Genomic DNA, 27,417 nt, shown 5'->3' with positions numbered 1-27,417 from the left:
CTCATTGTTCCATATGAAGGCGGTGAAGCTTTTCTTATGAGTTGTGCTCTATTGATGAGTGTTCTTTCTTTTTGTACGTGTCTGTGTAGGTGCGATGGATGATGTACTGGATCGTGTTTGCCCTCTACACGGTGGTGGAGACCATCACTGACCTCACACTGGCATGGTGAGTTACTCACCTACAGTTCACACCTACACAAAAGATATGTTCACTTATTCAAACTTATTCAAATTTAAACTTATTGTCTCAGCTCATATGTACTCTATGTTTTGGTGATGGTAGGATTCTATTACAAGTGGAAATGTTCTTACTGCTATAAATTATGTTGATGTATGGAGTTTAAGTGTTAACTTGTGTATTAAATAAAGTCACGTAGCAATGAGAATGACTGAAGAATTATAAGGAGAACTGACAGGAACTTGCTTGTTGTAAAACCGCAGAAAAACAATGCTCCTGAATTTTTGTAAATATTTTTGGCTCTCGCCATGTGCCGAGTAACATCTATTTTCATTATTTGGAGAGAAGGAAGAAATCTCCAAGGCCGATATGTCCAACACGCAGCATCTCACACCATAACTATGTAGATTGATCGATAATACTACAGGTTAGAGAGAAAAATGTGTTTTTGATTTTTGGGTGATCTGTCTCTTTAAAAAGAGTTAACCTTTTGAAACCTGAGCAAATTGGCTTGATTTATTTCAAAAACATGGGAAGAAGGCAATGAGCAACAAAAAAAGAAATGACCCTAAAATTAGCAACACATTTGTAAAAGTTAGAATGAAATTTCCTGATAATTAATTGAAAACATAACAAACAAAAAGAGAAAAAGAAATACAAAGTTAAAAAAAAACCAAAGTGATCATTATACATTTATTTATTTATTTATTTGCGTCCTCCTCAGTCTCATTCTTGTGAAAGTTATATCTCAAGAAAACATTAAGGGATTTTTTTTTCAAATTTGGCAAAAACTTTAACTTGGAGTTACGGTTAAACTGATTACATGTTTTTGGCCAACTCAAGAAACTCTGTCGTCCACCTTGAAACCATGCAGATTGTAGAGATTTTCTGTGCTGCTGGGTTGAAAGATGTGTGTGAAGCATCCATGTTTTCAAAGACGTGGTTGTAAACCCCATGGCACTATATCTAGTTTGCCCTGTCTTTGATAGAAATTGCACCATGGTTTGCCCAGGTTTCAAAGGGTTAAATTCTTGTGAAAGCTTTCTGAAAACAGCATAAGAAATGTGATGTCACTCCAGTTTTCAAAGGTTTAATGTCAGCCTGTATTAATGTAGGGGTGCGCTCTCTGTGTTTGTGTGTGCATGTGTCCAGGTTTCCCCTGTACTATGAGCTGAAGATAGCCTTTGTGATCTGGCTGCTGTCCCCCTACACCAGAGGAGCAAGTCTCATTTACAGGAAGTGTCTGCACCCTCTGCTGTCCTCCAGAGAGAGGGTAAGATCACCTATCCATCCATCCATGTATCTATTGTTGACAACATTAGAGTCACACTACTTTGCACTTTATTAAACTGTCTACTGGAACTGTTATTGATCATCTCCCTGCAGGAAATAGATGAGTATATTGTGCAGGCCAGAGAGAGGAGCTATGAGACCATGGTCAACTTTGGCAAGCAGGGACTGAGCATCGCAGCCACCGCCGCTGTCACTGCAGCTGTCAAGGCAAGTGTCTCTGGCTTCTACTCTACATTCTGTATGATATTTGTTTACTTACTTTTTTATTACTTTTATTGTCGATTTAGTTAATTTGGCTTCTAATATTTATTAAAAATTCACATTAGCATGACTGAGTAGCAATTTGTGCCCTATATCGCTCTCTTGTGGTATTTCATGAAAGCAAGGCCTAAACCCAATTCACCCTCTTCCCCCACCACTTAGCTCTTACCTGTTTCTTTTGCTTGTTCACATTTAGGGGTAGGGTGTCCCAATAATTGTTGGGATAGAGGTGTAGGATGAAGGGGCCACATGGCGCACTCCAAATTGAGTGTTATGAGAAATCATCTTCAAGATGGTTGCACAAGCAAAAGAAGAAACCCATAATGTATGTTCTTCATTATTTAAGATTTAATCATTAAAATAACCACCGTATTATCTTAGTTTAATGTTCTTTAAGTGTATGATGGTTCTAGCCAATGTCGTAGTAGCCAGAAAGCTAGCAAACATTACATTGTTATGGCTGATTTATGCAGGGAAGTCCCCCCTTCCCTTTTGATGGCATATGACGCCCAACATTCCACAGTCCAGCCACAGTCCAGCCACAAAGTTGCTGTACTTGTTAGCGCTGTGCTAATATCAGTGCAGACTGACAGGCTAGGAGCACTGGTTGCTAACATTAGCCCAAGTATCGGGGTCTTGGGTCTTGAGACTTCGCACTCCACGGCTTCACAGTAAGGTGTGGAGAGACCTGCGTCAGGTGAGAGAGAGACTCTGTGCGCCACGGAGCTTCAGTGTAACGTGACAGAGAGCCCAGTGTGCCTCCGCGAGCTTGATAGCTTTGTGACACTTTAATGTTTGTCAATTAAAATGGCTCGACTCAGTCAATAAACCTGTTAGTAACCGTTAGGCAAAGTTATCATTTCGTCACTGTGTGTGTGACAGGCGCAGCAGCAGGATCACAAACACTGAAATGGTATTCATCCTCTGCAAAAAAAAAAGATTCAAATGTCTACAATGAAAACCAAGTTCCTACCCAATTCATGAATATTCTAATAGTCGGATTTGGGTCCAGCCCTAAAAGGGAAAGATTTCAACCACTACCCCAAAGAAGCACTCGAAAACGAGGGGTAGAGGTAAAAATAAGAAATGGGATTAGGCCAAGGGACATTTCCCATGAATGCCATGGCTTTCTGTTCCCTCTCTGTAACATCATGGTCTGAACTGAGAAGGATAAACATGTTGAAAGTCATTTTCTTCATTCTATTTCCTATCTGAATCTGTAATGAAACTGCAAGGACTAGAGCTTTACCTGTTGATGCAGTAAATCAGTCCAGCAGATTGTTTGGTTAAAGTCAGCCTGTTGGTACAGAATGTACTCACTTGGCTCGCTAAACCACACACAAGAAACCACTGACAGAAATAGTGCTATTGGTGTGTAAAAGAATGCAAGAGAGTTACATTACATGTTACATCCTGAATCAAATCAAAGAGGAGATACTATCTGAAGCATTGTGTTCATGCAAATGTATCTAGTGTGAGTGAGTCTCCACGGGGCCGTATTGTCCTGCAGCTAGCACTCGCTGCAGAGTCAGTGTAAATGAAGTGTGTTCAAGCTGGTTTCATCAGCATTGCGTGAATACCCAAGCGTGTCAGATAATCCCTATTGATCTCCTGTCTTCTCTGCACTGAGGTAACCCCAGACAGTGGGAATCTACTTTTAAACACAAAGTCAAGTTACTAGAGCCACATTCACAGCACAGGCTGTCCGGCACAGATTTAGTGTGATGTGTGATTCGTGATTTGTTTTATTTTTGAAGAAAAACAAGTAAAAGCAAACAAAGTTGACCTTTTTGAGGTGGATCATGTAGCTTGGCTCCAGACACTGAACAGAAAAAGACAAATGTGCTGTCTCTATCAGCTCCAGGCTTTCAACATTTTTACCTTTTTGGTCCTTGTGTGTCATTCCAATAACACATTTACATACTGTACCTTTTATGATAAAATTTTCAAATTGAGAGAAAGAGTAAAGCGGTGAAACTCAAAAATTAAAAAGAGGAAAATGTTAAAAGGGAAGATTGTGAAGGAAGAAACTTCCAGTATTTGATGAAGTTTACATGGTTTTGAGGCTTGATCACAAGCGTGATTGTATGTTTTCATGGAACAGTAGGCAAACCTGCTCATTTCATACCACCTGGTTCATATTAGATCAGAAATCGACACATTTTGCTCATGCCAGCGTAGATCGGCGGCAGCTTTTGTTTTTTAAACCATTTTTCTTATTTTTTGTTTGTGCGATAATTTTCAAGTAATTTTCTTATAACGTTTTACTAGTTCCTTGCAGATTTTGGGTAATTTCTAGTGAAGCTGTTCATCATCTTACATGTTTTTGATATGAGATTGATTGGTTGCTCAGGTTTCGTGGGGTTCAAAATTATACATGCTTGTCATGATTGAATCCAAAGGTGGAGAGTCCCGTTACTGTCTCTGACAACATTTCGTGAAAAGACTAAATCAAAGTTCATCACGGCCTCTCTGTTACCGGCTACAGTTCTATTTTAGAAATTCAGGCTCACACCTGTGTCCTCACACCCTGTGGCTCTCCATTGAAGCAGTCGTCCACACCCTTGTCATTGTATAACAAGTTGCACCCCAGCCAAGTCTAGCACAGCCATAGAAAAGCCTGATTATTCATTTCCATGTCTGCATGTTTGAACATTATGCAGGTTATTGATTAGTCCTGCCAGCCACTGCTACACCAAGGATGCAGCCAAGGTGCCTTTTCACAATAATGTCGGGAGGGAACTTGTTTTGCTGGCGAGGCGAGCCCTGAAATTAAAATGGCTCAATCCCCACAAAAGAAAACCCCACATAAAATACTGAAAGGCATTTTAGCGTGTTGGTTATTAGCTTGGCAGTTGTTGCTGTTGTTTTAGCGGCAAAATGATGTGTGGAGAGAGGTTTGTCATGACCAGTTGCATGTAGCATCTGAGCCAATAGCAGGCTTTATACCTGCAGTCTACATCCCATGAGCCAGAACATCTTCTGACTGCAAGCAGCAATGCTACACTGACTGACATACACGAGCAGTTGAGGATGAGCCCAGTTCACTTGTGATTGTGCTGTATGGAAGATAAGAGCAATATTTCTGTTTTTCTCTGCATCACTAGTATCAGTGTAATAATAGAAATGTTTTTGTCATAATTCATTTCTTACTCTATTTGAGGATGCACCTGCATGCATGGCAGACGGTGATCAGAAACCAAGATCAGTATCCTAGTTTCTGTAGTCTTGCAATCATTGATAGCAAGGACCAGGAGCAGATTTCTCCTCATCCAGGTTTCTGAAACTGAATATAATGTTTGGATGTACATAGACATGAACATTCTATTCTTTCAGCAGTCAGGAGCCATTAGGAGGTCTCAGTAAAATTAGCCTTTGTAAAATGCCACAGGACAGAGAATGACATTTCTACTAATGTCCTCTGGTTCACAAGCTCTTCAGTGTCACTCCTTTGAAAACTGGGCCACTCTTACTCTTTAATTCATTTAGTTTGTGTTGGACTTAAATGTAGCCACAGAGTCCCTTCTAATAAAAACCCTTGAAGAATGAATAACTAGAAGTGTAACAAAGGAAATGTGCGTCAGAGTCAGTGCCATGGATGTGACTATATGAACTAAGGAATAGTTAGCAAATTGGTTTTATTTCTTGCATAAACAAGGGGAGATGGCAATGAGAGACTTGACACCACATGGCCCAAAAATTATTGAGAAATAAGTAAAAAGTAACAAGAAAAATACCTAAAAATTTGCAACAGAAAATGACCCATAAAAATGCTGAAAATTTGACAAAATGTATGTGTCCTTTTTTTCTGTAACATAATTGTAAACACATAATTGTAATAATTATGAATATAGTTCTGTGTACATTTTTTATTTTAAAATTTTATTCCCTTTTAAAAAGAATCATCTATTTTTTGTCACCTTTTACTAATTTCTTGCAGTGTATGGGACTTCTCTTGCCAAGTCGCTCACTGCTCTCCCCTATGTTTTCAAAAGAAATCAAACCAACTTGCTCAAGTTTCAAGGGGTTAAACAGCTTGTATATGACATCTGAGCGCAGCATAAGAAAACTGATGTTGATCCAAACCTGTGCAAATTAGCTTGATTAGCTTTTCTGCAATTTCTGGAAAATTTCTTGCCATGTTGCGCGTCGCTTTTTTTCCTCATGTTTTAGAAAGAAAGCAAACCAATGTTCTCAGTGTGCGCAGGCTTAAATACTTGTAAATGCGTTTGAATGTAGCACATGAAAAGTGATGTGGCCTCAGGTTTCAAAGGGTTAACTTAACTGTTGTGAATATGTCCTTATAGAGACAGCGGTCTAAAAGCCCTCCTGTCTCTGCTAACATTAAACATGTCATTAATCGCTGCTTCAGAGCTGCGCCTCTCTCTCACCCTCCAACATTCCAGTCTCCTGCTTTCTCTCCCCCTCCCCTCTCCCCCATCCCTCTCCCTCTCTTTGCCATGCTTTGTGTGTCTTTTTATTTGTCCCTTTCTCTCTCTTTATCTCTTTCGTTCCCTTTATTTCTACTGCCTCTCCTTGTCTTTATTGTTTCTCTCTTCTCTCCTCACCCTCTGTGATTTATCATCAGTTTTAGGTCACAATGCTATTTCAAATCCTTTAAAAGCTTTTTGTGTTTTATGCAGGAATTTGATTAACCTTGGCTTGTACAATATGAGCAGCTGCATCGTACATAAAATCCAGCCGTCTGAAGCTGCCCTAGAGAGCAGAGGAAGCAGCTCAGAGAGCACTCTGAAAGATCTCAACAGAGACTGGAGCCGCAGTTTGGTTTACAAATGCAGCTCAGCATTTAGACCATGTGTAGCCAGCCTTTTTAGCATGTGATTTTATTGAGTGAGAAACTCCAGAGACCCAAGCATTTCACGCAGCAATATGCAGCCACCTATGTTATGCATGCAGCACACATGCATATCGACGTTCATTTAGCCTGAGGCAAATTTCAGTTACATCTGTGATGCCTCTACAGGTGTGGAGAAGCTCAACTTGTCTTTTCTAACTGCTCCCTTCAATTGTCTGAGTGATAACTCTGCCAAGACTCACTTCTGGTCACACCCTCGTTTCACACCTGCAGCCAGTACACCCCACCTGAATCAGTGTGTCAGGGTTCAAAACGTACATGTTCCTCACACTGTGCAAAACTCAAGCCCAAATATGCTGTATATGGGCATTGCCATCTTACATTGATGACGTAATTTGCTGGTGATATCTGCACATTAGTGATTTGCAAGTGTAGCCGTGGTATCAAGGTCAATCACAGCTGTCAGTCATTACATCACACACCCGTTTTATAGCAACAAAACCAAATTAGAACACTTGAACATACATCAGCACAACAGGAACCACCTTAAATGACAACAAACCATCTTTGGGAAAAGTTTATTTGACTTGTAATTTGAATTTTTAGTTAAGATTTTGTCTCGTCTGCTGAAATGGAGGGGTTGGGGTTTATGATCTGGACTGCAGCCAGACACTAGGAGCACATGAGATGTTTTGGCTTCACTTTTGGGAAGCTGTTATGGCATCCATGTGTACATACAGCCACTGATTCAAATATGTTTGGCATGGTGCAACCTAGACAGGTCGCCGTCCAATCACATGGCTGACACATAGAGACAGACCGCCATTCCCGCTCATACTCACACATACAGGCTATGTAGGCTACATCTACGTCACTCCATTTTAAATTTAAGACGCATCAGTATTGCTATGTTTCAGCCAAGCACTAGAGGGTGTTTAAGCAGCCCTAAAATGGAGTAGTTTGGAAAGGCATTTTATTATGGAAACTCGCGCGCTGCCGGGCTGAAATGGAGGGGTTTAGAAACGCTGACATTGACACCCCTGTTTGCTTTCTCATTGGCTGTTATAAACCATGACATGTCCTTGTCTGATTTGTCATGCCCAAATCATGTGACCATTTTCTGGAAGAAAATGTGCTTCATAAGCCTGAATGTATCTATGAGCCTCGCTTACCTGACGTTATTTTAACTTGGCTGTTTTCGGTCTTATAGATCTGTCTTCAGTTAAGGCGACCACAGGAGCATCCTGTTGACACTAGCTGGCACATGCACAGTGTACCTGAGTGGTCATGTAATATGTGTTTAAGGCGTGTTAGTATCGATGGAGATTAAAGCTTCAATGTTCCTAAAACGTTCTTATGGATGGGGATCGTTTTTGTTTAAAGACTGTCTTCAATTTAAAACAGAGTAATGTGGATGTAGCCTTGGAGTCGCCAGTCAACCTAACCTGCATGTCTCTGGACAGCACCTTCCATCTGTGAGGCACCAACTGTGCGTCCCTGGTTAATTATGATGACAATCTGAAATATGTTACATTTCATAAAACGGAGTTAGAATCAGCTTTAATAGCCACAGTATGGGTGCACATGCATTAGATTTGACTCTGGTCTTTTGTTGCTCTCAATGTATCCAAACAAAAATACACATATAGCTAAAAACACAGACAACAAAGCACAGGAAGGTTAACACATTACTTTACTACTATAAACATGTCATTACTATGTACAAATATAGATATATATTGTAAAAGTGCATATAGAAATATATTTAAACAACAACACGGTGAAGTTTATACACACAAAATACCACAAATTACAAACTACTGATTTGACATTTGATAACATTTGACTAAATGAGTTAATAACGTCATTAGCTCAGCATTATTGGATTTTTCAAAGTTATTCTAGACTATATGAATGAGACTTCCTTGAAAACACGCAGAATGTCTCCATGTACACAGATATAAATACAAAAAACCTTCATTCAGTTTTTGGATGTTAATGCTAGCCTGTGATGCTGCAGTGACTTCAGGTTTGTATAGTTGTTCTTGACTGGACTGTGCTCTAGATGCCTCCCCAGAAACCTCACTAGAAACTGACATTCTGAAGTTTTAATGCTGCAACCTCAATCACTGGTTCAAAACCAGCAGGTAGTTCCTCTGAACTTTTTTTTTTTTAATCAAACTCAGATATCAATTTCTGAACAGCTGATGTAATCCAGTCCTGATATGTGTTTTAAATTGATTAGAGGTTATCAGAATGCTTGTTTTTGCTGCTACAGCTCAGGCAGTGGAAGATTTTTACATTGGTGCTTAAGTGTGAACTGTTTATATTGGGAGCCTTTGGGGAACACTATCACTTCTGTGGGCTTCCGCTCTAAGTGCTTAACCACCATGTACACTGATTTAGAAAGTCTGAAACCACTTTGCTAGGTTTCTATTTTCTTTATTGTGATTTTCTCAGGATGATGTTGCCCCAGCTTGCCTACCAGCTAACCCTCTTGTGACTTTTTTTCTCTTTCTCTCTCTGTACTGACATCCTTCTTTCTTCAGGGCTTGTGTGCTTCAGCAGGCTGCTCTGGGAGGTAAAACCAGTCAGTGTAAGCAGCATGGACATAACTTTCCCTTTCAGTTTCATACCAGCATTATTCTCCCATGACACTGTGCTCCTCATCCTTTGATTTTCAAACATTCCTGTTCTTTTACCAGACAAATTTTAGTGTTTGTTTCTTTTTTTTATTGTGTTGTGATAAAGAATCGACATTTTACAATACATTAAGTCAATAGCTACAATCTCATATGTCTTCATTTATATCCCTGGATGTCTGGAGTTTTTCTTTTGTACCTGTGTTGAAACCTTTCATTTCACCATAACACTTGACTTATTCTTCCTGTTTTCACTCGCTTTATGTTTGATCAAAAATCTCCTCAGTTTGTTCCTCCTCTGTTACTTTTGCCCATGACGATGCCATCATCATTTTAGAATTTGGATTCTTGTCAAAAATATTCCTAATGATCACAGCATTTTTCTGTGCCTCAGTGTTCAAGTAAGTTTATATCAGTGTATCCCATCTTTATATTATGTACATTTCTTATTACGTACATTTTTTATTACAGTATGTATGTTAGACAACATTTCATAGGGATACTGCAGTCAGAAATCATGTTCATTGATTTAAAGTTGAATTGGCTGAACATCTTTAACATTAGGGACCCTGTAAAACATTTCTGTCCTTACATTTAAAGCCCTAGACAGGCCTCTGTCTCGGCTGTATGTCTCTGAATGATGACAGAACAGCTTTAGTGTAATAGATTTATAAACTATTATTATTATATTATTATTTACAAACCTTATAAACTGCCAGCCATGAGACAAAATCACTGTTGCTGTTATCACTACCAATTCATCAGCTTTACTACACTAATTCTTCCAAAAAATATTTTGTGTCACACTATAGTCAATTGTTAAAGTAACACGTCGCCCACAAAAATGACTATTTACATATCAGTTAATCAAGCCACGTTTCCTAGAATTAATAAAGAAAACTTTTCTTGCATGCCTCCATGGAAAACAGTGGAAATAATGATTGTTTGGGGACCACATTTAACAACAGCAAAATTCCATCAAACATCTGTTAGCAAACTCTCATACAACTTGGGCATTATAATACAACAATTTTATGAGTTGTATACTCAGTACTTCCCAAGGTACTGGATATATAAGAAAGCATTTGAAGAAAGGCTTTGAGGAATGCAAAAATAAGTTTCATTTTCAGTTCAGTTAAAATTGTAAAGTTTTAGCTATATTGCACCTTGTGATGAAAAAATTTAAAGCCATTGAAGTGAACTGAAACCATCTACATACAAGTCCCTAACCGAATGTGTTTTTACAGCCAAGTGGGGAATTGGTTTACTTCAGACAGCTTAGCCAAAACACAAGTTCAAAGCAAAATGATTTAAGCTCAGTGGACTTAAAGACTCTCTTGAAATGCCATGGAAAGCAGCCAGAGTTGAGGAGTAACTAAATCCTCAAACCACTATTTTCAGTTGAGAAGCAATATATTTAGTTGATATCTGTTGATTGATTCAAATCCAACTCTCGACATTTGAGTGCCAAGTATTAAGATTGTATGTATTGTGTATAAATATGCATAGTGATTGCCATCTAGAGGTTTAAACATGCTATTGCAGTTGAATTGCAATTATTGGCTGATCCTCATATCAGGAGCCTGCCTTCATCATCAGCCGAGCCCCCGTCACTGCCCCTTCACCAACAGACAGGGAGGTGCTGTGAATCAAGAGGAGGCACGGATGCCTTAGCTCCACCTCCCAGCCCTGCTCATTTTTGAAACTTTTTTCACATTCCAAAGAGGAGGCACTCAAGTGGAGGGTTTATTTACTCCTTAACTGTTGCAATTACTGCACATGAAGTGAGCATAAAGGCATTGCGGATATCTTGCTTATCAAGCTGTCTTTGACTTTGGCAGAGTCATATCACTCACTTAAGAGAGAGGTAAGAGACCTGCAGCCATAGAACAGCTGTGTACAAGTCAGAAGAAAGTGACAATCCAATAGTACTGGTATAGTTTGGACTGTCTGTCAGTATGTTTACATGCACAGTTAAGTGGAGCTATGGTTATAGCTCCTGAGGGCCATTTAATTGGACTACTGTCCTTGTCCCAGTATACAAGCACTGGGGGAGAATCTATTTTTTGACAGAAGTATGTCTGACGCCACCAGGGTAGGTGGAGATATGCCCCCTTTCAGTTAGTTACCATTTGACCTTCTTCTGGTTGACCTATTAGGCCTAATACTTAACAAGTTAGAAAGCAGCGAACAGGTTGCATGTTGAACACTGATGACACTGATAACTCTCCCACGCTGCACATTTCATATTTACTCTTGGCTTTACTTTACTTTACTTTACTTTACATAGGCCTTACTTTCTCTTTGCTTTTTCCCGGCTGCGTTCTAAGAGTTTATGCTATCAGACTTTGGCGCCGTGGGAACTCTGTAATGTCTAGGCCAGTTCAGGTCCAGTTGAGGCGTATAAATAAATGAAAAAATCAACCCCCAACCGCATGAACTATGTGTGTTAGTCCAACTTATAGCAATCTGTCTTAGTGCTATTTCAGTCGGACTAACATGTTAACATGTATTTCGAAAGCCCAGTTTTATTTGGACTAACACAATAATTCAACTTTTTCTAACATTATGTAAACATACTAAGTGGCCCTAATGTAACATCAGATTTACCAAGCCCAGTCAGAGCTGGTCAGCTGGTCTATATCTGCTTCTAGTGAACTTGTCAAATTACATTCAATCAATAGAATATTTGTCAGGGGATAGGATGAGTGAGGCAGCATACATCAGTTCATAGCAGCAGTCAGTTGTTAGGTTGTATGACAGAAGCCAATGATTAAGAGGATTACCACACTCATTTACAACAAACTCCCTGCCAATCACATTCTTGTCTACCAAACAAACTGAGATTTTTTCTGACTAACAAAAGTCTCACCTCACCCAAAACAGCCTGTAGCCCTCCAGATATTCATTCACAACCAGCAGACTGTTCACCATCTGTAAATGTGGAGGGGAGAAGCTGGTAGTTAGCTGTGTTCTGTTGACACTCATTAACTTCATCAGTGTGTCGGATTTTGTCCTGTTGATCCCTGAAAGGTCTGAAGTGCTGTTTGCCGGTGATGTAATTTTGACTTGCGTGTGTGTGTGTGTGTGTCACAGGGTCAGGGGGCCATCACAGAGAAGCTGCGTAGCCTGAGTATGCACGACCTCACACAGATAAGCCAGCAGGACGACGGAGGAGGAAACCAGCTCTACCAGTACAGCTCCCGTTCAGCCAACCCCGCCATCAGAAGATCTCAGAGCACTGACGCCGGCGACGGAGCTGGTACACGCACACAAACACACACACACGCACAGACTACATTGTGTCTTTTTTGTGTCCCAATCAAGTTTTTTTTGCCCCTGATCCCGATCTAATGAGATACTTGTATTTACCTGAATAATTCAGCTGCACAGTGCACACTTCAAGTACTTTGAAGTTATTCAAATCAATCCAGTATTTTTGCAGTATATCTTCCAGTATATCTGCAATGCAGTACAAAAAAATGTCTGAATCAAAACAGTTCCTTAAGGGTTTAATTTAATTTTTACAAAATAACAAAGTAAACAAAGTAAAATGTGTCTTCAGAAATTGCTCTCAAATCCACTCAGTGTAGCATTGTAGTAAAAGTAAAGAACACTATAAATGAGTAATATAATCACAAGACCACTTCACAGAAGTGTTATACTTGAACTGAAACATTCAAAGTCACAATAAATAAAATAAAATCAGTAATAAATAAAAAATCAGTCACAATTGTGCTTATTACAGCATTATAGTAAAGTAATGGTAAAAACATTTATAGTTCCATTTAAAGTGCTGTAGCAGCTTAAGTTAAACATGAAAAAAATCTGAATACCTGACGCAAACGTGGAGGATATAAACAAAGGATTGGGTAAAGGGTAGGGCATGCTAAAAATATCCAGTCACAATCAGTTTAAAAATACTTTGATTGGGCCTGATACTGATTCTTCTGATATGATCAGTTCATCCCTAGAAATGACATTAGTTAGCTAACAGCATTAGAGTTATTTTAGGCTAATGCTAATAACAAATTAATGTAATTTCAGCTAATGTTAACGTTAGTTTGCCAGTGACATTAGCACAGCTAGTTTACAAACTCATAAGGATGCTATTATGATAATCAAAAGGTCCACCCGTAAGGACTCATAAGGTTAGTATAAGTTATTTGCTGGGTAACACTACGTTACTAGCTATAATGTGCAGTTATATTGAAATATTAGGTTGTATTTTATTTTACACTGGTGTTATATTGCTAGAGGGCACGTGGCCTATTCCAACTATTGAGCAACGCTATCGTATTCTGATGATGATAATCTCTGGCAGGAGTACACAATTTTGGACTTCCTTCTCCAAGCTCGGGACCGCAAAGGTTTCGACGGTGTAGGTGGGCCAGAGCCTGGAGCTCTGCAGTCAGACCCTTCTCAGCCAAATATAGGAACATCTGTTCCAGCTGACACCTAGCTCAGTGCATTTGCTTTTATCACTCAAAGCATAATGGGAACTGTGGCAGGTGTTTATCCTATTGGAAAAAACATACTGTACATGTGCTTTTAATACATTTACATTATATTACTCAGGCCTCAACAATGAGAGGAAAAGGTAACTTGAGAAGAACACCAGTGACTATAGAGGATGTTCTTGTGGGAATAAAAAGTGTAACACTGTCTGAGTTAAAATCTGTTCATGTGGATTCACAAACAGTCTCTTTGTCTGTACTTGGGTCTTGAAATATGGTGCAAATTTCCACATTTTTGGGCAAAACACCCCCAGACAAAAGTGCAAGTGTGAAAGCAGCCTGGATATCTAGCTAACAGCAGGCACACAGATAGTGCTGTCAGTATCACTGCAGCACCATCATGGTGTCTAACAGCCACATCAGCTTAACATTTTGGTTTTATGTTTCTTTGTTTTGTCTTTGTTGCTCCCTCCCTTCCTCCCTTCCTTGCTTGATGAGAAGTGCAGGCTGGCTGGCATGTCAATGAAAGCTGTGTGTGTGAGAGAGAGTGTGTATGAGATGACTTCCCAGCAGACAGAGGGGATGAGATGAGGTTGAGTGGGATGCTGCTGGAATGTCAAAGACACACTCTCTCTCTCTGTTCCCTCAGTCTATCTCTCTCTCTCTCTCTCTCTCTCTCTCTCACACACACACACACACACACACACACACACACACACACACACACACACACACACACACACACACACGCAGGCAGTCAGTGAGGCGTGGAGAGCGAGAGAATGGGAGCAGAGGAGGAGGAGAGGACTGAGATGAATGTATAGTAGGATAGTGGAGCTGTAAGGGATGGATGGAGGAGTGAATTGGAAGAAGAGGTGGATGGATGGAGGGAAGCGACGCTGGTAGACAACATTAGCATACTGAGAGGGGAAAGACTGTGTTATGTATTCAGTACAGCCTTCCAGCAAAGAGATGAAGGCAGGCAAAGGAAGAGATGTTTTTATCCTTTAACCGCTCACTTTCATATGCGTCTTACTGCTGTGGAGGGCTTTCACATGACATCACACACCCTCTGGTGGACATATTGGAGATTCTCAGCTCTTCTGTTTTGTCTAACATGCGACTCAACGGTGATTTTCTAGTTTTATCTTAGTTTCATGTGCAGAGCCAAACCAACAACAAATGCATCTACTAATAAGCACTGGGTGTATCAAAGCCAGATAGATGGTCTTCCTTTGTGCCACACTGTTGCACTGGGTAACATGTACTCTCATTACAATGAACACACTGTAGTTTATTTTGACCCAATCCTGCATACACTTAATTTTCTGTCACAAATACTCACTACAGGCAACCAGATGGAATCTTCATAGTTACTGCTGATTCAAATCAACTCAACTTTCAACCCAAAGATGTAGCAGGATCAATAAAATTTTGTTTTTTAAATTTTGTTTAAAAAATAACCAATAAATCTACCTTACCTTACCTTACCATACCTTATAGCACCAAAATGTGGATTCATTTACCACTGAAAATAGTCCCCAAGAGTTGTGATCTTTAAGAGCAAACTGAGAGAAAAAGTGTGAGAATGTGCGCACCTGTAGGAAAACTCTGAACCATGCATACGCATATTGTCAAGAAAGGGGAAACTGGCAAGGCAGATGGTGAGGTGGTGAAATGAAGCCAGACTGAAAAAATCAAATTATTTCACATTTAATGATGTTTCTCACACATTAAATTTCACTTCACATCACATATTACTTGTAGATCTGCCTTATCATAAACATTCAGTCCAGCCGTTTTATTTCTGCTTGTAGCAGGGAGCCAAACTGGATCATCATCAAGTTTTTCATAAATGGGGACGTTGTTGGGATGTACTGGGCTGATGTGAGAAGTCATATATTACAGAGTATCATCTGCGTAAAAAAGTAATGTGATATTATTTTTGAAAAATGTGAAATGAAAAAAGCTACTGCTACTTTATGAATGACCGTATTGATTAATTGGACTTTTGTCAGTACAAACACCACAAGTACTAAATATATTGAGGCTTTTAGCTCTTGTGCAGCTGAGCTGGGGTTTTTTGTTATTTGAGGCAACAGAGGATGAGAACAGACTCAAATATGGAACAGTTCAGCACAGAGTAGAACAGATGCCTTTGGGGTTCAGCTCTGAAAGCCTCAGAGTTATAAAAAAAACCCCCAAAAAAACCCAACAAAACAAAAAAGAAACACACTCTCTTCTTTTGTCCACAGATATAAGCTTGACTAGAGTTTCCTGGTGAAGTTGGAGTTGTTGTTGAGTTCCTTGAGAAGATGGAATGTGTTTTGAGAGTGAAAGTAAAGCTCAACAGCAGCCTTAATTGATGAAAATATCCAGAACATGAAAACACTAGATTGTGCTTTTTTTGTTCCTGAAGAAGCATAGAAGGATTTCATGATCCTGGTTAGATGAGCTGCTCCAGGTCTTAGCTGTTGGCTGAGCTGAGCAGAGGCTTGTATAATAAAGCCCTCAGCTCTCTACATGACAGGAAATTGGAGAGTTCTGCACAGAATAGACTGCTGATAGCTGGAATGACTGGAATGACTTGGATTTGTTCCTCTCAGTCCAGACAGAAATTTTGGATTCCATTCTGGAACATTACTGTAACATGTTATTCCTGTGCAAATTAGCTTTTCATGTGAGAGTGTAAAGTTAGGAGTTGGGGATTTGAATCCTGCTCAGACAGTACAGTCAGTTTACAGTCATTTCATGTTTTATTGGTGTAGTGTGTGGTTCGAGCTGTGTTCTGTGAGCCGCCGACTGCTTTCTCAGTATAGTGAAAGCCAAGCGGGCCGGGGAGTTTTAACTGCTGGAGTCAAACACTGACTGTACAAGTAGCAAGACTGAATTCTTTCATCACCACTCAGAACTACAGCAGTGTTTCTGCCTATTTGTGATAGAGGCCGATTACCTTCCAACCAACACATCTAAAATTCAGATGGTATTTTTGATCTTGTGTTGGAATGTGAAATCTCATGTGAAGCTGGCCTCCGTCTCATCCCACCCTGTTTCCTCTGGGAGGCGAAAGGTTGCTTCCAACTCTGGAGAGTGGGAGGTTTGCTCTTATAGACTCCAGATGTGACAACAACAGCAGCAGCAGGGGCTAGAACCAGAACAAATGGAAAACACATTGATGTTTAAAGACTAACTCAACGTTACAAAAATGGTTTAAGGCAGTGCTTGGATGACAGAACACAACCAGGTGAAGTAACAATATTTAACAACAGAGGTGCAAGCAATGATTTGTGATGCGAGCCAACACAGACTGTTGGAAGTCAAAGGTTGCAGGGGCTCAAAATCTTTGACAGTTTGAGATGTTTGCACTAGTCAGCACGTTTACATGATAAACATGTTAGTTCGACATGCAGCTGTTTTACCGCTTGCTAACTTGTTTGGTATGTAATAGTTCAACCAGAAGAAGGTCCAATAGTAACTAGCAGAAAGGGAGCATATTACCACCTTCTATGGAGGAGTCGGACATACTTCTGTCAATAAATGGATTCTTCCCCAGTGCTGGTATACTGGTACAAGAACAGTAGTCCAACTAAATGTCCTAATGGGGCTATAACTGTAGCTCTACTTACTGTGCATAACTGAGTGATAACTAACAGATTTATGACTATCAAACAGATGCTAATTCATTTATGTCCAAACCTCTGCCAGGCCACACTCTTCTTCTTGGTCTTGGCCACACTTTCCTTAGCTGATGTGAGCGTCTAGGACAGAGGGATGTCGTACACTGTAAAGCCCTCTGAGGAAAATTGTGATTTGTGATAATGGACTTTATAAATAAAACTGATTTGACTTGACTTTACTTCTCTGGCAATGCTGCTGCTCCCTGTTGGTAAATTGTAGAAACATTTTGTATACATACTTCAATAGCTTAATTAAAAAATAAAAATGAGTGTGGTGATGTTTGGACAAACTTTCATTGATTTATGGCCAAATTTTGCAGAAGGTTAGTGCACCTGTTTGGAGCTGGTGTCACATCCTATTTAGCGATTTTAAATAATTTTAAACACGTTGTTCAAGAGCATTAGAAAACATAAACCACAAATTGTGTAACAATTGGATGATCTATTTCTGATTCACAGTCTGATTTCTGTTATGCTACACTCGTTTTTTTTTCATCCATTGCTCCTCTTAGTGTTTAATTAGCAACACAATGAGATATAAAGAAGCTTTTGATAACATATGATGAGCTTGGTTTAATGCTGTACAGAGAATGTGGTATCAGTTGGACCTATGGTTTTAGATGTCGCAAAACTTCTTTTTAATAATTTAAAACAGCATAAAATCTAGATAGGCAGACTTTAAAGATTCATAAGACTTTTTTGTTGAACACATTGAATTGCACTTGTGAGTCCAACTTCAACTAAATCCAGTGTAAGAGTTATGCCAGTTCAAAGTTGAGCTTTAGTTGTAGTGTCCCCATCAGGCCAGTAGGGGTCATATTTCTTGGGCAGCATTTGAACACAACTTAAAATCATTTGTGAAAATGTCATGTGTCTATAATATAATGCACCATCCCAGGGGAATTTGGGAAAACATCTCTGAAGAAAAATGACTACAAAAACAGTAGCATTTCAGCCTTCTGGGCTTGATCCCCTAATAACAAGGGTATAATTGGACTTTTACAGAAATATGATTCTTAACATTTGTTTTTTAACTTTATTTAAATGATTTACATTTGCATTAAGGGCTAGTAGTTGATTTGTTCATTGTGACATAAAGTGTGGCATGATGTGGTAGTTTATTATGCATGAAACAGCTTGTGTTGAAATGATGGTTATGCTGATTAAAGTCTGATTCTTGCCATGTTCATCTTCATGAAGGAACAGGAAAAAAAACAGAGGAGATGTTGAATGATGATCTGTATTCAAATCTAATGAGTTGCTGCTCCCAAAAGCCTTTAAGAATATGAAAGAGTGAAGTGTAGCTCAGTGCTGGAGTGTGACCTCTCAAACTGTTGTGTTTCTGAAGAGAGACAAAAAGCTGGAGGAAGGCAGCAGTGAGTATGCTGAGTGTCTGCTGACCTCTGCTGGATGAGCTGACTCTCACTCACACTCTGACTTCCTTCAGCTCTGCGCACAGTCACCTCTAGAAATAAAACTAACAATTCATTTAATTGGTTTGGCCTATCAAAAATGTAAGTCAGTGCCCCGATAACCAACTCGAATGTCTTGTTTTCTTTACAACTCGATATTTAGTTTAGTGTTTTAGAAACGGTGAATAAACCCAAATATAAACTAGAATCAGAGATTTTTTTTCTTTAAAAATTATTCAAACCGATTAATCGATTAATCATTGCAGCTCTAGCCTCAACAAAAAAAAAAACAACACAGGCCTGCAGTCAGACTCTTCCATCAGTGAAAGCCATACATGATTGTCAGAGTTATCTCTCAGGAGAAGTAGAAATTCAGCGAATATAGTTTAACCCTTTGAAATCTAGACCATCAGTTTTCTTGTGCTGCATTCAGGTGCCTTTCACAAGCTCTTTGACCCTTTGAAGCCTGAGCTGATTGGTTTTGAAAACATGTTGAAGAAAGACAATGACCAACATTAGTATTAAAAAAAGGGAGAAAATTCTTAGAAAATCATCCAAAAGAGTATTGAAAACTTTCAAGAAAACTGTATTTATAATCATATAAATTTACATTTAAAATGATGTTACAGAAAAAAAGTGCACAATAAAACAAACATGTGTATATATATATATATATATATATATATATATATATATATATATATATATATATATATATATATATATATATATATTATTCTGAGCACTTTGTAGGTCATTTTCTTATTTTTTTTTTTGCTTTTTGTTTACTTTTCTGCTTTTTGTTTTGAGAAGTTGACCCATGTTTTTTAGAGAACTGGAACCTTTATGTCTCTAGTTTAAGTGCAGAGTGCTCACTATTATAATGTTTTCTTTCTTTCATTCTACCCTTGTAATTAATCATCTACTGTAATTATTTTCTGTCCCTGTTTCTTTTTCCCGTTTTGGGTCAAATTCTAATGTAGTTGTAATCCACCATCTCTTTCTGCTCTAAATTAACTAGATAGACTAGAAGCTAAATTTTAAAGCTATGCTCTAGAGTTATTGTCAGTTAGTTTGTTAACAGCATCACCTGTAAAGGGGAAATGGAAGGCCAACTCCAGTTTTCCCACTTTACTTTTTTCCTGGCTATAATTATGGAGGTTTGTTTGTTTGTTTTTGCTTTCTTTTTTATTTTTTCTTAGTAATTTTCAGTTAATTTTCTTTTACTTTTTTCTAATGTCTGGACTCGCATGGTATCTAAAATGTTAATGTTGCCATGACACCACTGAGTCTGAGTTTCAGTGATTTCTTAGTGTGTGTCTGTGTTTTTCAGATTACTGTTATGACCAGGAGGATGATGAAGAGGCCGAGCCAACGTTCTCTGAAGACGAAGCAGTGACTCAGAAAGGACTGAGACGATCGCAGAGTGTCAAGATCACACGATCCAGAGTCCGCAAAGATGTAAGTGTTCCCTCCACATTGATGGAGGCTGTGTGTTCATACAGCAGAAAGTGTCTGTAGTTAGTTCCTTCTTATAGTCTATGAAAAGAATGTAACTGGACATATGAAATAAAAAAAATCATAGAGAAAAGGTGCTTCAGAGTTTGTACATTTAGTATACATATATTATAAAATCATTCTCTATCATCACAAACAGTGCAGAGACTGTAGGACTTCAGGAAATTTCTGGGATTTAAGAATGTTTCTAGAATTTTTTGATGTTTGTAGACTTTTATGCTATTTGTAGGATTTTAGGATGTTTCTAGGATTTTAGGACATTTTTAGAATGTAAGGACATTTCTAGGATAGTAGGACGTTCCTAGGATTTAGCAAATTTATAGGATTTTTAAGGCTAAAGGACATTTCTCGGGTCTTGGGATATTTCTAGGATATCAGGACATTAATTGGATTTTGAGACATTGCCAGGATTTAAGGACATTTCTAGGATTTTAGGACATTTCAATGATATGTGCACCTTTTTAGGATTGAATGGCCTTTCTAGGATCTTAGGACATATCTAGGATTTTAGTGCATTTCAGAGATTTCAAGACATTTCCAGGATTGTACAATGTTTCTGGGTTTTAGGAATATTCGGGGCTTAGCTAGGATCTCTGTCTGAGGGTGAGGGGGATCCTCCACTGTCACTTTTTTTTATAATCAACCTCTATTTTCATGCTGTTTTATGCACTCTGGCACCTTATGTATACTAAAAGTACAAGAGCAATTAATTGTGAATTAGAAAGTGGTTGGGGCGGGGCACATGCCACCCTTTCAGGGGCCAGATTTGGCCGGTTGGCTGCAAATTGAGTATCACTGGTGTACAGGAACATATAACTGTCATAACTGTATTGTTTTCATTATTTTCTCACCAGGCTCGTTATGGATCCCTGAAGATCAAAGGCAAGAAGAGGCCAGCGCTGAGCTCTGTTAACTATGGCATGTGAACAGAGTACAGCAGACTCACACTCACAAACACAGACATACACACAGCAGCGCAGTCTGCTGATTGGTGGATGGTATTCCTGCTCTTCTCAGTCTGACTTTTCACTCAGCTGAGTTCGTTTATCTCCTTTATGATGAGCTTTCTTCTGACATATTTATTACTTAATTCATTCAAAAGCAGTGACTCTTGAAGAAGCTCCACTCTGAGGACTTCAGTCTTTTTCGTTGGGTTGATGATGACGTACATGATGTTTTTTGCATGGACTTGTGTGTGTTTCATGTGTTTATTAGAACAGTAGTTTTTAGGTGTGATGTTATGTCTGTGTAGTCTTTTAGATTTTAGATACATCAGTAAACTTGAGTCTTTTCATTTAATTTCATACAAATTTTGTGGTGCCACCTTCTAATGCGGCATCCTTTATAAAGAGTTCCTAAACTGCAAATAATGGTTCAACTAAATCATTTACTAATGCTTTTTAGTATAGTTATGAGCCATTAATAAGAACAACTTTGGGTTCCTGGGTGTGAATCCTTCAGCCAGTGTTTATCTTCCTCTAACACTTAATTTTTTTCTAGCTCTGTAGGATTGTCAGGAAGAGTCTCCCAATATTTGTATGAAAACAGGTCTCATTATTTTACTAGTTATCAATTGCAACTGCTGATTATCAGAGAGTGGGACCCTGCAGCCCTTATTAAAGCTGCATTCATTTACATTTTGCCACTTGGGGGCAGCACAGCAAGCTATAAAGGCAGAGCTATCTTTTCTTTAAGTTGTTGTGGTGAACATGTTGCTTATGTACACAGAATATAAATCCAGTATTCATCCTCCTTATAGCTCACATTACACATGCTGGTGTCTGCGCAGTAGGGATCTCCGCCATAGGGGAGTTCCCGCCAAATCACCCGTCCGACCAATCACAAGCAGCCCAAATGAATGTGAGCGCATAGATTGGCTGTCACAGCTGTCAGTCATGGCAGAAAAATCCCCTTTTTGTAGAAATTAATATCTCATTAAAACCAAACTTATCATAAAAACAAACACTTGAACAAACATCAGGGTGATGAGAACTACCTTCAGTGATAGAAACCGTCTTTGCTAAAAATGTGTTTGGTGTGTACTTTGAGTTTTTACTTTGGCTTATGTCCCATTTATTAACATGGAGATTTAAACAATCACTAACTCTGCAGTTCCTCTCAGCTATACTGAGATTTTTTTTGGCGTCTTTTAGCTCAGTGTTTTGGCTCACAGCTTTACTGTTTTGGCTATGGTGCTGATTTTGTCCACAGCAGGCACCTGTTTCAGTGGGAAAAGCTGTAAACCCCACTGTGCACACCAAGCAGCACACAAAGTCAAAGTCAACAACTAGCCAGTGAGTAAAATTGATACTGGACTTTTTATCAACTTTAAAGATTTTCCAATACTTTTAATTGCAAACATGATACAGAGAGAAAGAGATTTTTAACAACCTGGAAAACTACAAGTTGTTAAGATTAATGGCTAAGTGACATATTAAACCTTAGCTAATTATTTTATTACCCATTTGGTAAGCTATTAGTTTCAGCTTAAAAGCTCTTTATAAAGAGTACTTTATTGACACATTGCTCCTGCTGCCTTTCAGATATTTTATCAATGATACTAATATTGGGGTCCATTATTGTGGCTCAGTATACTAATGGAGACTGTTTTTAGCCTGAGGGACACATGCAGGTTCAGACACATGCAGCATTCCCTGTCACAGTGCTGACAGTCACAGCAGGACTCCTGCAGCTCCGACACCAACACTTCAACTCGGGGAGAGCGGCTCTGGATGAATCCTATAAGGAACCCAGCTGAGCACCAGCAGATGAACACTACTCCTTATTCCAGTCAGAGGAGGGACATCGAACACCAGTACAGAGAGAGAAAAGGAAGAGAAGACCAAAAGAAAGAAACACAGGATTCTTTCAGGTTTCTCTGAAAGTGTCAGCCTTTATAAAGGCCCAGAACTGCCCGCTCACCATGAATGATTTGTTATTTTTCTGCTTTTTATTCTTGTGTTTTTATACAGCTGTGTGTCCCGATCACACGCCAGGTTGTAAATTTCTCGCTGTATTTCTTCGTATCAGTGAAGATTAGTTTTTGTAAATGTCATTTTGAGTGTTTTGTATTGTAACCACCTGTTTTTGCACATATGCCTCCTCCCCAAACCCTTTGATCAATGCTGTTGTTGCTTGTCATCTCATTTTATAATGTTCTTTGCTGTGGGAGGACACAGCACACATGAGATGAAGCATTCTGGGTGATGGATGATAATACTAACAGCCTCTCGTGACGTGTTGAAGTTTGGCTCGTTTTTTTCCTGCACATTAGAGATAGAGTAGTTTGTTTATGTGTGCTTCTGACTTGTGACCATTTAAGCCTTGCTGGCATGGTTGGGATGGTCATCAGCAGCAGTGCACTGCAAGATGAAAGATGACGCCTTGATAACATTTTGGAGCTGTGTTGGTTTACACAAATTACACAATGAGTCTGCAACCCTTTGAAACTTTAAATTGGCTTGATTTCTTTCTAAAACATGGTAAGAAGGCAATGAGCAATGGAAGAAGAAATGCCCCCAAAATTAGCAGGAAATTAGTAAAAAAGTACAAGAAAAAATGACCAGAAAAAGTGTTTGAAATTGTTAAAGGAAAAATATGTACACATTTTTGTGACATTTTAAAAATATAACAACAACAACTATCATTATTATTATTATTATTATTATTATTATTATTATTATTATTATTATTACAGCTACTATCTGGACAATTTTCCCCTTTTCAAAAAATCTACCCTTTTAAAATCTAATTTTCATTGCATATTCTTGTCATTTTTTATTGCAATTTGTGGGATATTTTTTGCAAAGTTGCTTCTTGCCTGAGCACGATTTCTTCCTGTTTTCAAAAGAGATCAATCTGCTAAGGTTTTAAAAGGGTCAAATGGCTTGCAAAAGGCATCTCAACAAAGCACAAAAAAGTGATGTCAATTCAGGTTTCAAAGGGTTAAACAGCTCATTTACTATTGACTCTCTGTGCTGTTTTTCCCTACAATATTTCCTTCGGCATGTCCGCCTCCATTTTTGAATATATTTGACATTTAGGCAGCTTTCTCCACCCTTTTCATCAAAACACAAATGAGGGAATGGATTTAGGAGAATACTGTTTGTTCTACTCACTTTTCACCTCAAGGATCTGCAGTATGGATGTTTAGTCATATGCCATGTCTGCGAGAGCCTGCACTTGCCTTGCATCTTCTCATCCACCTGACATTCAGTGTACTAACAGAGCTACACCCGTGTCTGATTTGGAGTTTGTCAACAAGCCAAACTTTCTCATGTCACTTTGTCCTTTAATGCTAATAACTGAATAATGACACCAAAGCTTCATGTAGCCAGAGCTGTGTGGCCATGGTTTTTTGATCTGTGTGGGGAAAATGTCTGGTGTGTGGATTGTAAATGCAATACAATAAAAGCTGTCCAAATACTGAAGGTGTGTTTGTGCTGTGATGTGTTTTTCTTCTGCCTCTGCTCCAGCCATAGCCGAGGCCGGAGGTAATATGATTTTGAGTTGTCAGTCCGGTCCACTCTCGTGAATGCGATATCTCAAGAACGCCTCAAGGAAATTTCTTCAGATTTAGCAAAAAATCCCCATTTTGACTCAAGGATGACCTGATTAGATTTTAGTGCTCATGGGTTAAGATTACTGTAACAGTTTGTGTCTCAGTCTTGTGAACAACTTGGCAAGAAATGTCCTGCAAATTGCAAAAAAATAGTAAAAGGTGACAAAGAAAATTAACTGACAATTAGTTTTTAAAAAGGGAGGAGAACTATTAGAAAAATATCAAAAACTGGGGGAAAATGTCCAGGAAACTGTATTTAATGAGACTATGAGCTTGATAATGTAGAACAAGAAATTATGAGATTAAGTGAAGATCAGAATTTGACATTTTTGGAAATACACATAATGGCTTTCTTGCCAAGCATTGAGAGATGAGAAGATCAACACCACTCTCATGTCTGAGTTCAGGAGGTGATTAACGTAGCTTAGCATAAAGACTGGAAGCAGGGGGAAACAGCTAGCCTGGCTCTGTCCAAACTTCAAAAATATTCTGACCAACGCCTCTCAAATTTTTCAAATAATATGTATCTTGTTTGTTAAATCCAATGAGAGGATGCACTTGTCTGGCAAGTCAAGTCAAGTCAAGTCAGTTTTATTTATATAGCCCATTATCACAAAACAAGGTTTGCCTCAGAGGGCTTTACAGTGTACGACATCCCTCTGCCCTTAGACCCTCACATCACCCAAGGAAAAACTCCCCAAAAAGAACCCCTGTAACGGGGAAAAAAAAGAGGAAGAAACCTCAGGAAGAGCGGTAGAGGATAGTGAGGGATCCCTCTTCCAGGACGGACAGACGAGCAATAGATGTCGTAAATAGCAAGTGAAATACAATCATGGCAAAAAGGAAAGAGAAAGAGAGGGGGGAGAGGGGAGAGGGGGCACAGCAATAATAGAAACAGATGCATGTCATATTACAATAATGGTAGGTGTGAAATTAGTAATTGCTCTCTATGATGATGTTGATAGAGATGATAACAGTCTCATGCATATGTGAAAGGGAGTTGTCCAAAGGCAAGATCACAGCATCGGCGCAACCAGGACCAGACCACGATCAGGGCGAGCGGGGGGCACAGAATCAGTACAGCCACAGCACGAGCACAACCAAAGGCAGGATCACAGCATCAGCACAGCTATCACCACGGTCAGGCACAGTCAAGGTTACGGCCAGGATCCAGGGAAACTAGGAAACAAGGGAGCAGGAACGCTCCCGAGAGGCAATGGGATTAGCGTAGTGCAGTTCAACAGACCCAGGCTCTGTAATCGCGAGCCCCAGGTGGTGAGAGTACCACATGGCTATCACAGAGCTAAGTTAAGCTTGCACATGGCAATGCAGTAAACAGACATGCATGATTTCTGATGGCAGCATTGAGAGAAGGAAAGGAGCTCAGCATATCAGAGGAAGTCACCCGGCAGATTAAACCTATGTCAGTTTAACTATGGGCTGGACCAGGCAACCTGAGCCAGCCCTAATTATAAGCTTTATCAAAGAGGAAGGTCTTAAGTCTACCCTTAAAAGTTGAAACGGTGTCTGCCTCCCTGACCGAAAATGGAAGATGGTTCCATAGGAGAGGAGCATGGTAGCTGAAGGCTCTGGTTCCTAACCTACTTTTGGAAATTTTGGGAATCACAAGTAACCCTGCGTTTTCAGAGCGCAGTGATCTTGAGGGTTGGTAAGGAACTATGAGCTGTGACAGATAGGATGGAGCCTGACCATTTAGAGCTTTATAAGTAAGGAGGAGGATTTTAAATTCAATCCTGGATTTCACAGGGAGCCAGTGCAAAGAAGCTAAAACAGGAGAAATATGATCCCTTTTCTTGCTTCCCGTTAAAACACGAGCAGCAGCGTTCTGCACCAGTTGGAGAGACCTAAGAGATTTGTTTGGGCAACCAAATAATAGGGAATTACAGTAATCCAGCCTAGAGGTGACAAATGCATGTACTAATTTTTCAGCATCTGTTTGTGATAGGATATGTCTAATTTTTGCGATGTTACGCAAGTGAAAGAAAGCCGTCCTTGAAGTTTGTTTTATATGGGAGGCAAAGGATAAATCCTGGTCAAATAAAACTCCGAGGTTCCTTACAGTTGTGCTAGAGGCCAAGGTAATGCCATCTAGAGAAATTAAATTGTTGGAAAAGGAGCTTCTGAGGTGTTTTGGGCCAAGAACAATAACTTCAGTTTTGTCTGAATTCAACATCAATGCCCAGGAGCCCAGGTCCTCGGGTGTTCTTTATGGAAGACATGAAAGGCAAAAACTGTTTAAGTGAAGTCAACAGTCCCATCGTGTCAGCAGTGTGCAAGCAATACTCAGCAGACATGCTGCTGTCGGCCCTGTGTTTGTAAATCATACTGAGAGAAGCAAGCTTCAACAATAAGATAATAGAAGTGGAGCTGATGGTAGTAAAGCACAGATAAGACAAACTGTTCTTTTTCTGCTGTTACTGTCACATATCAAGCCTCTATCATTTCATTTCAATGAAAATGGAAATGATAAAATGTGGTTTTTACAAACCACAAAGGTTAAATTTGCACGTTCCATATGAATTATATCAATGTTTTATCTGTGACAATGTGCCACATAGCCGAGCTGCCTGCAGGCAGCTGG

At 39.3% G+C, this 27,417-nt stretch overlaps 1 protein-coding gene across 1 annotated transcript in view; it reads left to right on the top strand.

Moving 5' to 3' along the window:
• The window catches only part of reep3b (receptor accessory protein 3b), a 72,757-nt gene extending 48,073 nt beyond the window's left edge, over window positions 1–24,684 (top strand). Inside the window, exons 3-8 of the mRNA XM_042507327.2 lie at window positions 90–166; window positions 1,331–1,451; window positions 1,565–1,678; window positions 12,287–12,452; window positions 20,070–20,197; window positions 21,109–24,684. Of these exons, the coding sequence (XP_042363261.1) occupies window positions 90–166; window positions 1,331–1,451; window positions 1,565–1,678; window positions 12,287–12,452; window positions 20,070–20,197; window positions 21,109–21,180 (678 nt within the window). The 3' untranslated portion in view covers window positions 21,181–24,684. The remainder of the gene's footprint in view (window positions 1–89; window positions 167–1,330; window positions 1,452–1,564; window positions 1,679–12,286; window positions 12,453–20,069; window positions 20,198–21,108) is intronic.
• The last annotated feature ends 2,733 nt before the right edge of the window (window positions 24,685–27,417 follow it).

The sequence above is a fragment of the Plectropomus leopardus genome, chromosome 19 (genome assembly GCF_026936395.1).
Source record: "Plectropomus leopardus strain MGB_pleo_1.0 chromosome 19, ASM2693639v1, whole genome shotgun sequence".
Lineage (NCBI taxonomy): Eukaryota > Metazoa > Chordata > Actinopteri > Perciformes > Serranidae > Plectropomus > Plectropomus leopardus.
The sequence above is the reverse complement of the archived record's forward strand: the minus strand, read 5'-3'. Positions and strand labels throughout refer to the sequence as shown.